The 13,272-nt window shown below is 37.9% G+C and overlaps 1 protein-coding gene and 1 long non-coding RNA gene across 6 annotated transcripts in view; one reads left to right on the plus strand and one right to left on the minus strand.

Annotated features, from left to right (window-relative positions):
- LOC133281951 (uncharacterized) overlaps positions 1-6,175 on the minus strand; it is an 85,133-nt gene extending 78,958 nt beyond the window's left edge. For both annotated transcript variants that reach the window (XR_009747602.1, XR_009747604.1), the window contains exon 1: positions 5,801-6,175. This is a non-coding gene — a long non-coding RNA (uncharacterized LOC133281951). The remainder of the gene's footprint in view (positions 1-5,800) is intronic.
- A 1,388-nt stretch (positions 6,176-7,563) lies between these two features.
- The window catches only part of BANK1 (B cell scaffold protein with ankyrin repeats 1), a 147,274-nt gene continuing 141,565 nt past the window's right edge, over positions 7,564-13,272 (plus strand). Inside the window, exon 1 of one of the 4 annotated variants that reach the window (XM_061478203.1) lies at positions 7,564-8,367. In XM_061478203.1, coding sequence (XP_061334187.1) covers positions 8,343-8,367 — 25 coding nt within the window. In that variant the 5' untranslated portion in view covers positions 7,564-8,342. The remainder of the gene's footprint in view (positions 8,368-13,272) is intronic. The other 3 variants (XM_061478196.1, XM_061478188.1, XM_061478179.1) reach the window with 3 other exon arrangements.

The following is a 13,272-nucleotide window of genomic DNA, read 5'->3' on the forward strand; positions in this document are numbered from 1 at the left end:
TGGTCTATGATACAAAGTGTGTTTCCCGGATACAAAAGCAGCCATTCTAAAAAAGAACTTTTAAAGTCCTGCAAAACATCAAGCTGAAGCAAATATGAAAAAGAACAGTGCCTTTTCAAGTAGTTAACCGCAGGCAAATGGCAATGCAATGTATGCTGAAATTGCTTCTGCAACAGGAATTCTTGGATTTTCTCATTAGTTGAAAAGTGAAATATTGGCAAATGAGACTGTAATTTCAGCAAAAACCTCTTAGGTCACATAGTCTATTTCTGCTGTTCTGACAGGACTGAGCTGTTCATTTTGAAGTGTTTTGTAGAACCTGGTTTTGAGTAACTCCAATTAAAAAGTGAGTAACACTATTCCAGTGAAAGGTTCTTTATAATTCATTTACCACCTGACAGGTTGTCTGTGAAAACTACCACAAAGTACTTAAAATTCATGCTGTCAGAAAATATTCCTTAATAGACATCTTATTGGTTTCTTCATACCACTTCATAGAATCATTTAGGTTGGAAAAGACTTTAAGATCCTTGAGTCCAACTGTAAACCAAACTTTGTCTTGAAACAAAAAGTATTGTGCCAGACATCTTACTACTGAAGGGGTGGGGGGAGCGGACATGACAAGGACTAAACCAAAATGTAATCCTATAGCCATCAGCTAAATACAATAGTAATTTAATGAAGATCCTAAATGTGCAGTGTATGTCCATTAAGGACTCTGCTTTTTAGAAAGGTCTGTTTTACTTAGAGATATCAGGTAAATAAATTGGTTCACTAGTTCTGAGATGTAAGAGTTTTTCCCCAATCTGGGAGGGGTAAACCCATAATATTATCTTGTCCAGCTAAATATCTAGTATGACAGAACGTTTGTAAAAATTGCCCTGGTACATATAAGGTGCAAAAAAAACCAGCTTGGAGAGGTGAAGACAATTTCCTTAGAAGCCAGTTCAAGGAGTTTGAGGTGACAAGTTTAACTGACCCATGTTTTAAAATGAGTTTTACTCTCTCAACCCATTTGCAGAGAAACTCCACAGGAAAATCTCCCCTTTTCCTTCAAATGCCACTAAATTAGTTTGCATCACAGCAGTGATGCACTAGTTAACTGCAATACTGCATTACTGTAGTATGAAATAAACGTCATCTTACCTTCATTCATAGAATCATATAATCAGAGAATTCAAAATCATACATTCAGGTTTTGGTTTGCCTCTTCTCTTCTAGAAGATGTTTGTATTAGTGAAATACGCAACAGTTTCGTCTTCTCATCTGGATTCAGTTGTATCTGAAAAGGAATTTCTTACTAGAAGGACTTCAATCTGCACAAAATTAATTTTATCATCAATGGTCAAAGGTGTGTATCAATAAATTAACAGGAGGAACCTGTAAATCAACATTGTTTAAACAAACCATTACAGTACAATAATTATGTTCTGAAAAATTACAAATAGCCCTCAACAAATCAAATGTCAAGACTGCATAATGTTACACTGCTACTGAGAAGAAAATGAAGTCACCATAGTCACTGAGGCACATACAATCAGTAAGAAGTCAGTACCAACTGGTTTCATTATTGGATATCTCTCTTTTCAACCTCAGACACTGAAGTTAATAGCCTCACTGGTTTTTAATCTCCACATGTTGCTACAATCCTATTAGGTTGTCTTGAATTAGTCCTTCCCTGTTTGCAACACATATATTTGCTATTTTTCAAGAATGCAATTCAGGTGTCCTCCTCCTTTATCTTCCAGACCATTTTTAACAACTGATTTCAAAGAGGAGCCAAGCATTACTCCTGCATGGTCCAAGCAGTCACTACTTTGCTAGACATACTGGCAGGTATGTTATTAATATGAAAAGAACATACAATATGATACAAAGGAAGAAAAAGTGATGCATACAAAGGTATGTCCATAGACTTTGAGGAGAGTGAAGACGGAATATATCTGACTTGCATCAGCCAAGAATACAGCCCAAAAACAGTGAGCAATCTAGGTCTAAAAAATCCAGTATGTATATATCCAGTGATGCTTTCGATGAAGTGAAGGAACACAAAATTCTGCAGTTGGGGTCTCAACTGACTTGAACAACTATTTATTATCTTTATGGTCATTACTTCATTTGCAGGTTTCATATGGGAAGACAAACCAGCAGTTCATTTATGACCAAGCTTTCTAATCCATAAACCACCCATTGTCTATTTAATGGGATTTGCGTCCAAATCAATTCAATAGCAATTTTTCTAACATCCTGTTGGGCACTGCATCAAATGATTTATAAGCAGTGTAGCTCTTCAATACAGATTTTCAAATAAAGGTATAAAACAACCATGATGGCAGGCATTAAAAATTCATATTTACCAACAATCACTGTAAGACATAGATGAGACACATCAGGTATTACCTTCCTAAACATGTAAGAGTAGCTTGCTATATAGCATTGCACTATGGCATTGACTTTCTTATGCTGTAAAAGCATTTGAACTGGTTTCTAATCACAACATTATTAATTCAGTTTTTTACCACTGAAGGCTTACATGGCACCCAACTCACAGATTTTTGTTAAGCAAAATCTTGAGGATTAATACACAATGCATACCAAACATACATGCATAGCATACATGCATACCAAAACTTAAATCAAAATAACATGTATCACCTGATAACAGGTGATTGTACATGAAATCATATTACATACATGGGAGGGGAGAATTTCATTTCTGCTCCCTGCTATACCTGTAAAGAGGTTTTGTTTTTTTTTTTTAATCCACATAGAAGTATAATCTATTTGAAGTTTCTCCAAAACTATATAAAACTGTTGTGACCACCAAGGACACCATGGGAGGAAACAGATTTTTATATATATATATAAAAGAATGAACTTAAAGAATGACACTAATCATTTTCATCACATACTGGCAGTGCTTTTACGCTCCAGGTTACCCATTTTATATCTCTTATATTTCATGTCTGTCATTAACCAATTTAATCATAACAGTAGTAGAGACAGAAGCTATTAGATTCGTCTCCCTTAACCCATTTTTTCCTTAATGACAGTGTTACGGTGTACAGTAACATTTTCTTTTGGGCTCATGTTCCCTTCTAGATCTGCTTTATTACTATTTTAGTAGACGTGAAATTAAGTAACAAAAGTCTCAAGCACTATTTTTTTGCTTCCTTGAAAGCTATCATACAAACTGAGTAACACTCTCAGTTCTTCAGTATCTCTTCGTAAGATTTAACCAATATTTAGAAATATATAATGTACTTATTTTCTCCTTTTTCCCACTAGACAGGAAGAGTGGACACTCAGCTAAATACGTATTAATTCCTACAGTAACATTTGATTTTGAAATGAAGTATCCATGTGCACAGGCAGATAAACTAACATGGCTACACCCTGAATCTAAAATATCCCACATATATGCAAACTCCTGATAAAATACAAAACCAAACAATATCACCTGTGGTGCAATACTCCTAGCTGCTTACATTAGTAATTATAGCAGTAGTATCAGTGGATTTTGCAATGAAGGCTGCAAATAAAATTTAGAATTAATAACAAACTGAATAAATTTTTTAAGACTAGCTCAAGGTCTTTAACAGACAAAAAGTTGTTCAAACTTTAGGTCTGTAGGAACCACATGAAATATATGTGAGAATTTATACTGGCAATATATCAAATATTAACTAAATTCAGACAAGAAGCCACTATTCCAATAATAGACATATAATTATGGAGGGAAAACCAGAAACTATTAGCAAGAAATTAGTTTTGAGAATATGAGTGAGAAACTAAAGTTAAAAAGCATTACAGAAGTATATAATTATCTGCAAATCAGTGCTGCGAATCTATGATGTATGGAGGTAAGCTTATACTCAGAAGTAAATTTATTAAAATTGAAGCTTGAAATTCTTATTGAGGACACCCAGACAACTTGAACACAACACTGACGTCATTCCCAAGACATATTTTTCATGGTTTAACATGTATTTTTTGTTTGTTTTCCCTCAAATACAGCACCACTTCATGACAAGAGCTGAAGTTGCTTAATAATTTAACTAGTTTTTCCTTGCCTAGAAACAGTGAGTGTTCTTCCGCCTCCAGCATAAATTATAAATTCCTTGATTTAATGGTACATACAAAGTGCAGTCATTAGGAGGCTGAAGAACTGGGGAAACCTAATTCTTCCACTGGGCTTGCAGAGAAGACATTGACACAAGAGACTTCACAGCAAACTTAATCTGTCAGCAGGAGTTTTTGCTGGAAATGGCATTGGCACTAATAGCTAGTTATATGCAGACATTACACCTCAGCAGAGAAAACCTTCATGGCTGGGCTGGTATAGGAAGAAGTATAAACTGATGGCACTAACTCTGCAGTTAGAAAATCCAGCTGCTTTGTTCTTGGAAATAAGGCTGCTAGCTCTAAGCCTCAATATACCTAGCACCGCTGTGAGCTGCAAATAATCAGAGACCAGCACCATGCTCATCATTACCCCTGTTGTTCTCATCGTTGTCTCAAAAGCTGTGATGGCAGCACCGTAGCTCAGGAAAACTCTGTGGTAAAGTGAACACTAATTCAGCTAAATTGTGTTCAGCTAAAAGCACAGACCCAACACATTCAGCCTAACCATCATCAGGTAAGGATTAAAGTGCACATACCACAACAAATGATCTGCACTACACCAAGCAAACCTTCTTAAAACTGCCACAGTCCCCACCAAGTTTTATCCTCCCTTAAACTGTGATCTAACAATACAACTCCTGAATTATGTTCCATCGCTAGCTTCACCTTCTCATCAACCTGTCCTAGATGGTCTCTATACATCCTAAACCATCATACGCCTAGCACCATGCTTCCTCTTCCCCCCTCAATGAGAATATGCATGTTGCCCGTATCATTGCAAGTCTTTGACCAATGCCCCAGCAAGGCCTCCATGTGGAGCAGAACTTCTTTGGTTTGGACCCTGCTAAAAGCAAATCTTATTCTTCCTCCTAAAACTGATTTCCACATTGCTGCCTTACTTTTCTTTTTTTCTTTTCTCTTTTCTTTTCTTTTCTCTTTTTTATTTTTTCTTTTCCCTTTTCTTCTTACTTTCCTCTCAAAATGTATATAATTGGCCTATCACAATTCCGTTTTGTCCCTCATTCCAGTACCCAGGAAAAGCTTCTAATTTTGTTCTGGTTTTACTGGAATGACAAAGTTTCAAGCTCAATTTTAGTTATTTTCATATTTAAATACATTTATGCCTAATTGCCTTCTTTTCATAAATTCTCATCTATACAGTGAAGATTGTCACAGTTCAGACAAAATCATCCCAACCACAGCCAACCACACTATCTAATCCACCTTTTAAGAAGCAGCAATCAGTATTACCTTGGCAAAAAGTCAGATACAGTATTTCCAAATGACATATTGCTTCCTCCATTATAAGACACCTCCTTCCTATTCATCCTGCTCAACAACTCGGGACTACTGACACTCTAGTGATGCATCCCCTGTGTCAAAAAATACAGTACTGGAATGAGGTATGGTATGAGGTACCTGTCACTGCAATGAATGAAACCTGAAGGGAAAAATGAGCAAAAGGAACAACAGGAGGTATTTCAGGCTCTTTTTGATGTAGCTGTAGACTGAAATGATTTGATCTACTCTGTATTTTCCCTGTGTATATGCAGCTGGAAGTTTCCTCTGTGTGGCAGGCCAGGTCAAGAAAGAAATTCATCAAAACCACTCAGCATACTAAAAAACCCAAAACAACCCAGACCACAAAGACACCAAGTAAAAATCAAGCACCTACCTGTGTAATGACAGGAGCAGTTCACAATGGTTCATTTTTTCACATATTTCAGTTGGACACGGTCCCTGCAGTGTGCAAGGGCTTTACAAAAGTAGTTCTTTGACTGAAGTCCAACCTCCTGCAGATTTGTTTTGTGGTTGATTGCAAACTGTGAAGATTTTGTCACACTGAGGCATCTATAAAGACGACTTCTCTGCAGATTTTCTTGTCTTTAGTATTGCTTGAATTCACTCTGCATCCTTTCCTTTAGTTCAGGCAGACCTGAGTATTATTTGTCTCCTCTGGACACCCACATTGCTGAAACTGATACTTAGCAACTTCGCCTTTGATATCTTTGAAATCTTTGACAAATTTCTCTAAAATCATCCACAAGACATGAAAGATCTGGTAGGGAAGGGGAACAAAGAAGTTCAGGTGGGTGAGAAGCACAGACAAACGTATGTGTGAAGTACAGCTGAACAACTGCTCCCTTTGGAAACCAACCTAACACTTCTTTCCTGCAGAAGGTACTTTCAGTTTTCCTGTAATCCTCCTTTAACGGGCAACTCCAGCTCTTTGTGGTGGCTCTGGTCTTTATTTTGAACTTGAAAGATATTATCTTGATCTTGACTAAGTTTGCTGGCTAGCAAAGCAGTGAGCTAAATAGTCTGCAGCCTCTCACATGCTCTGCTTTGTCCTGCTTCTTTAGATTTCAGTTTTTCTCTGTGCATGTCGAAAGATAAATATAATGTTGCAGAGGTGCTAACTCACACAGCACCACACTTTCCTGCCCAGGCACTGAAACTATGATACTATGACAGAGACCCTGGGGGGGATGATCTCCCCCAGCCGCCATTTGTCCTCCACGGGCTTTCCACACAACGCAGCAGCTCCCTGGGGTGACCTGGGCTCACTGCTGCCTCGGACCAAGCTCACTGGCCTGCAGAGCTGACAGGCGCGACCGCCACCTCAGTTTCTCTCCACAGCCAACCACTTTCGACGTCCAGGGGCTCTCACCGCACCTAACGGGGCGAGGGTGATAGGGCTGCTGGGTCCTTCCCTCACATTTCCACCCCACAGCCGCGGGGAGGGTATATGGGGGGGATCGCAGAGGGCGGTGGAGCCCCATGGCCGGGAGGAGCCGAGGGCGGCCCCGCGCTTCTGGCCCGGTGGCGATCGACCTCAGCGGCCGGGAGCGCGCCCTCGGGGCCGGGGAGTAAAGCGGGCGAGAAAGCTATGCAGTCGGCAGGTCGGTGAGGTGAGGGGCGAGGGCAAGCTGCTCCGCCACAGCCGCCATCTCGCGGGCGGGCTGCGGCCGCGCACCTTAGCCCTTAGCGATGAGGTGGGGATTTGAGGGTTCGGTGTGAATGTGAAGGGCTTTGCTGCTGGAACGGATGCGGCGGTTTTCGCCTGGGCTGCCCGCGGGTGAAGGGTAGAGGCAGTGGTGTGTGGTGAGATTTCTGTGGAGAAATGGGATGCACTGCTTGTGGGAAGTTGCTTACCCAGGTTGTTGTGCAGGTCTCCATTTGGAGAGTGGAGAATTCTTTGAGGTATTTTTTGCTTTTTCTTGATAAAGCTGGGTGCGTACCCTGTGAGTATGGCTAGTCCTACCAATTTTGTTTCTCTTTTGAAACTCAATTCGTGTGACCTGCTCATGATATGTTATGCCAGAGTTTTTTATTGAGATACCTGTGCTTAGTACCTCAAGACAGTTTTAGATAACTTTTCCCTGAAAATAGCCCTTAATTGCAGATGGTATTCAGTGAACCTGTTGTGAAAAGTGGGAAGTCTGGCACCAAAAAGTTAGGAAATGAAAGAATAAAATGTGTATAAGCAATGCTAATTCTGTTCTATGTGTATATGTATTTGGAGATAGTCTTAATTTACTATCATGTGTTATTAATTGAAAATTGATCATCCTTTTTCAGTCTCTCATAATTCAGGAAAGGATCCAGCCTTGTTTCATACTGTACAGCAAAACCCTGCTAGACCTTGCACAGAAATATTCATTTGCTTATTAATGTTTTCACTGGTGTTTGTCACATTATCTGTGTGCCACAAAACTGTTAGTGTGTATTTTGTTACTCACTTGTTAGTGTTGGAATGTATTTTCATCCCACTTACTAGTGGAAAAAAATGATGAAAAGATAAAATTGCTTACGAATGTCACATGTAAATCAGAGGCAGTCCTGAATGTGAAGCAGAAAGCCCTGACTCCTTGTCCCTGTGTTCATTCTTCCCAGTTATGTTTCTTTATTCAAAGAAATGTGTACCTGCTGCTTCTGTTTTTTTCATGGGTGTTTGCAAGGCTTAGGAACACTTAAATGAGTGACTGCAAAGCTGAGCACTCAGTAAAGGGGAAATGAAAGATGTGAAGCCGCATGAGAGATGTTTAACTTGCTTTCAGCAGAAAGCTCTGCTTCATCTTTGTGACTCTTCTATTAGTTGGAACAATATTTTATCCTAATTTTATCCATGAGGAATCAAGAAAGAGAGATCTGAAGGCCTTACTGTGGAAAGGTGACTCAGTGCTTTGGTTTACTGTTCTGGTTCATCATTTTAAATGACTACTTCAGATGTCAAGACAGGTTTGGGTTTGGGTTTGTTTTGTTTTTTTTCAGAGTACCTAATATTTTGTATAATTTGTCAATATCAAAGTAGCCATACTAGATATTAATTATCCAATGCAGCATTCTGATTACATTAGTGCAAGCCATCTCTGTCTACTACTCTCATTATACAGATGAAAACACTAGAGAAGAAAGGCAGAGTGACTTTCCCAGCTGTTGTGTAATAACTTAGTTGCAGATAAAACATCAAAACTTGGGATATGCTTTGTTTTGTACCCGAGGCTGGTTGTAAAGCGGATATAGCTATTTTAGCCTTTGATAGGATTTTCTGTATAGACTCAACTTGCAGTATTGCAAGCTTATTTAAAGGAAAAAAGTAGCATGCATGTAGCAAAACCACATGTGTAATAGCATTTCTAAATATACATGTAGTATCCCAGTTGCTAGGCAAACAGATATTTCTAGATGTGGACTTTCAGCTGTAGTCTGATAATCACAGACGTTTGCTTAGTGGTCATTTTATATAAATTACGGTATACAGTTGTGCATTACCTGGGGACCTCCAATTTAAAGTCTGGCTTTTGGTTAATAAAGGCAGTCAAATCCTGAGTATGCATGTGAAATTGCTGGAGTAAATTCTGCACAAATACATAAGAGCACTGAAGAAGGATGGCTGGTTTCCCAGTTGTTTGCAGCCAGTTCCACACATTGACTGGGAAACAAGTAACTGTACGTTCAGCCAGCAGTGAAAATGCTGGACTTCTACTCTGTTGCCATTTGTATATGTCATTTTTATGTGTGTTGCTCTGAGCAGGCCTCATCCACCTGGGACCTCCATGCATAGATTTCCTCTTGCAGTGTTACCACAGCACCAAACCTTTCTTTCCACAGTTGAAAAGAGCTCTGTTTTCTCCTGATGGGACACTAACTGTGAGATAGTGAAGTTGCAAAGCCTAGTCTAGCTCAAATGTGAAACTCCTTAAGATGCTTGGTGGGAGAGACAGACTTGTTACTTGGCAGTACTTTGTAGGAAACCCCAGATTAGATGAAATTCTTAATGCAATTTCCATTAAATATGCTGTATTTAGCAGAGGTAGATAATCCACGGCAGGGGAGTTGGAACTAGATGATCTTGAGGTCCCTTACAACCCTGAACATTCTATGATTCTATAATGCATGATCCTTGATGACATCACTTGGGACAGGAGGCACTGACAGGATAACTTGTTAATAACTATGCTGTGTTTGAGTTATCACTGCTCTCCACACTCCTGAACATAAATATTTTCACCAGGATCTTCCCTTGTGTGCTCTTTATTTACACAATGTACCTTTCTGTGCCCCCAACTGTTTCTGGGTCAGTGTTTATGTGATGGGTGCACTGCCAGGGAATCTAGCCAGTGTTGATTTTTGTTTCTCTGAAGAATTTGGGATCACTTGAATTCTTGGTAGCCTTAAAAATTTTATACTCATTTACTTTTAGGGAGAATAATAGGCATGCTGGTTTTGGCTGGGTCAGAGTTAATTTTCATGGTCTCAGACCATGATTTGATTTAAAATCTAAGAGGTCTAGCAATGGAGTTTTGAAGTAGATTTGGCAATAACATCATTATATGAATAATTAATATTACTAATAATAATGTATTAGTAATTTGGGTATCAAAGCAGCCAGTACTGCAAATGCTGCTATAATTTGTTTGCAATGTTATTTTTCTGAGAAGTTCCTATTTTTTATTATTGATAAAATATTTTGATATTTCTGCAGTGAGAAACAAAAATACAGTATTCAGATATTTTAAAGCTGAAGTCTGCCTCCTTAAAACGGAGAAATGAAAATCTTTATCCTGGATAAACAAGCTACTTTGATATGTACTCCAGGTGCAAAATTTTCAGGCTAGGAACTAGAATTTTATATTTAAAAACAAATACTTTATAAGGAAAAAAGAAAAATAGGGTCCATTAAGCTTTGAAACTGAAGTACCTTATAATTAACACAAAGCTGTCATTTGTCTGCAGAAATGTTTGGTTGCTGATTCAGATTCAAAAGTTGATCCTAACAAGATGTTTTCCTTACGCTAATCCTTTCCAGTCTCGCTTCTGTTGCAACCAGTGATTATTGAAGGTTGCATATAGGCAGTTGACCACCCACATATGAAAAATAGCATCACTGATACCACAATAAAGGTAGAAGAAAAAGCAGCGATCTCTGCTTCTGAGAAGAGCATTTGTGTCCAGGGTCTCAGGAGTCACTGTTTTCTTGTTTACATATCTCTTGGACATGGTCTTCAAGCATTTAGTTAGCTTCTATACTCCTCTATATGCTTGTGGGTAATAAAGCCCACAAACTCCAAAACTCCTTTGGATAACTCCTCTAATAAGCCGAAATGCCACAATGCAGACAGTAGCAATAGTTTCCAGTATAATTACCTCCTTCTGGGAGGTCCAGTTGTTTCTGGCTATCATTGAAAACATAGAGTTGCTCTGAGCTGTTATATAAATTAAAATCAGGCAATTACAACATGATGTGTGATAAACAGCCAAGTTTTATGAAATGTAAACAAAGGTAATAAGTTCAAAATGGTACTTTAAATATCTAGGCATTTTGAAACTGCTATGAAGATAAGGAAGTTGTGAATACCAAGATCTTAATTTTAAACTGCAATCAATTTCATATGGTAATATTAGTCATTATTTAGTGTTTATTAGCTCCCTGCATAGTAAAAAAGCAACAGAGTATAATTTATGCTATTACAGGCCTGACAGTTAAAGAAAACTGGTTTTAGGCAGTCACATAATTACTTTGTTTTTCTATGTTTTTGTACAATTAAATAAGATAAGGTTTATACGTATTTGATACTGAGATAGTTCAGGCAGAGGTGTAGCAGAGTTTGGAAAGCACCCTTTTGCTTTCAGATCACATGCTTAAAAGCTGTAAATACCTTCAGACTTTATACAGATGTTTATAAATATCTACAGTTTGTGGCTATGGTTCATTGCTTCTTGTAAGCTTAGGGGTGATAAGCACTCATTATTATATGACCAATTGCCACCCAATGATTCTTCATTGTTGCCAAATATTACATGCTGTTAAAACCAAATTTATAACAGTAAGTACAATTCATTTTCACAGTACCTTGAAATCACTTCTGTGGTAAATAAAAACTCACAACAGATCTATAGGAAATATGGTTACTGCCTGAGTATAGCCTACTTGGTATATCAGCATTAAATGATAGTCAGTTACTACTTTCATCAGAGAATACTCTTTTACTAGCATACCATCTGAATGTTGATCCAGAGTGTTCAAATCCTGAAGTACACAATAATGTATATTGTGATTAGAAGAGGAAAGCAATCTTCCCTCTTTTTGATTGTGAAGATAGTATCAGCGTACTTAAAAAATGCAAGTAAATGACATGTTATTAAAAAAGATGACAAGATTTTTTCAGAAGCGTGCAGTGCCAAGTACTTGCCATTATTTTTAGGAGATAAACAGTTTTGAACGTTTAGGACAGACAGTTTACAGATAGATTTTTCTGAAATGTCCAAGTTTTTTTAACAGCCTGTCTGTTCACCTTCCTTAAAATACTTGGGATTGCTCTTCAAAATGCTTAGGAATCACTGTTATGCTTTACCACAGGTGGATTTGTGAGTACTCAGTCTTTTTGAACTAGTCTTGGTTGGGTCATGTGGATACTGAAAACACACAGGTCTGTAGTAAACCTGAATGTAAACTGATCATCTGCATGAGAACTTTCAGGGCAGTACCTTTCAACTTGTCTTAGTAGATGTCTTTATTTCTTCATTCCTTCATCTTATCAGAGGACTTTTATTTCTCTACCTCTAAAGTCCGTAGCTTCTGCATGCATTTCTTTTTCTTCTTTTTGCCATTGTGAAACATGCTCTAGCAGTTTTCTGTTGCAGACGAGTTTAGGGTAAAGAATTTGGAGGGAATGAGGAGACTGCATTCTTAGTTCTCCATCTTACTGTATTTAGCAAAATCTCTTAAAACCATAAGAAAAACATCCATCTCATCTGCCAAATAACTTACGGCTGTGTCTAGCCTTTCTGCTGAAGTGTACTGCAGCTTCCATGCAGCTCACAGTCTTGTCTTTCCTACGTATGGAAACCTACATCATAGGTTGGAAAGAAGAGGGGGTTTCATGAATGCCTGAGTTTAGCCCTGACACCAAGTTAAGGTGCAACTGAATAGTGCAGCTGAATCTAGAAGCTCGTCTTAGATCCCCTGCTCTAGACATACTGTATTAACCAGATGAAAGAATGTTATTACCAGAAATAATGTCAGACTAAAAGGTAACATTGCTGCCCAAACCTGACAGAGATCCTGTCAAAGGCTCTCTAATGCATTTGAGTCCTTGTGTGAAAACGCAGTTCATGCCTTAATGTACTTTACCATCTAAGTTTCTCAGTGTTGGAGAACATGCATGTATTATGTCTCTCAAAAAAAGCAAGCTATTTTCCCATCAAGATGTAATGAAGTAATGACATTTTCACATGCTATTCATCATTATTCTTTCTTCCAAATTCACACACACACCCCCCCCTTTCCCAATATTACACAGGGGGAATGTTAACTCATGAAGAATAAATAATTCAAGTTTATTTACTGTGGTCAATAGAAAGTGGTGGGATTTTAAGTGTGGTTTTTGGTTTTTAATATCAGATTAGAGGTATGATTGAAATTGTAAGCATTATTTATTTTCTAATGGAAAATGTAATAAATTCTAGAAGCTGTTTAAAAAATAGAAAAATGTATGGAATGGCATTTATGAATTGAACTTTTATGAAATCTAATCATATGTTAAACATGTTTTCATATAGTGCACCTTTCTATTATTCATCATTTTTATTCATGAAACATTTACAATTTAAATAGCTGAAAGAAAAAAAAAAAATTGGTGT

The sequence above is a fragment of the Pezoporus flaviventris genome, unplaced genomic scaffold, assembly GCF_033815535.1.
Source record: "Pezoporus flaviventris isolate CSIRO_AGI_PZ_B2104156 unplaced genomic scaffold, CSIRO_AGI_Pfla_v1 ptg000002l, whole genome shotgun sequence".
Classification (NCBI taxonomy): domain Eukaryota; kingdom Metazoa; phylum Chordata; class Aves; order Psittaciformes; family Psittacidae; genus Pezoporus; species Pezoporus flaviventris.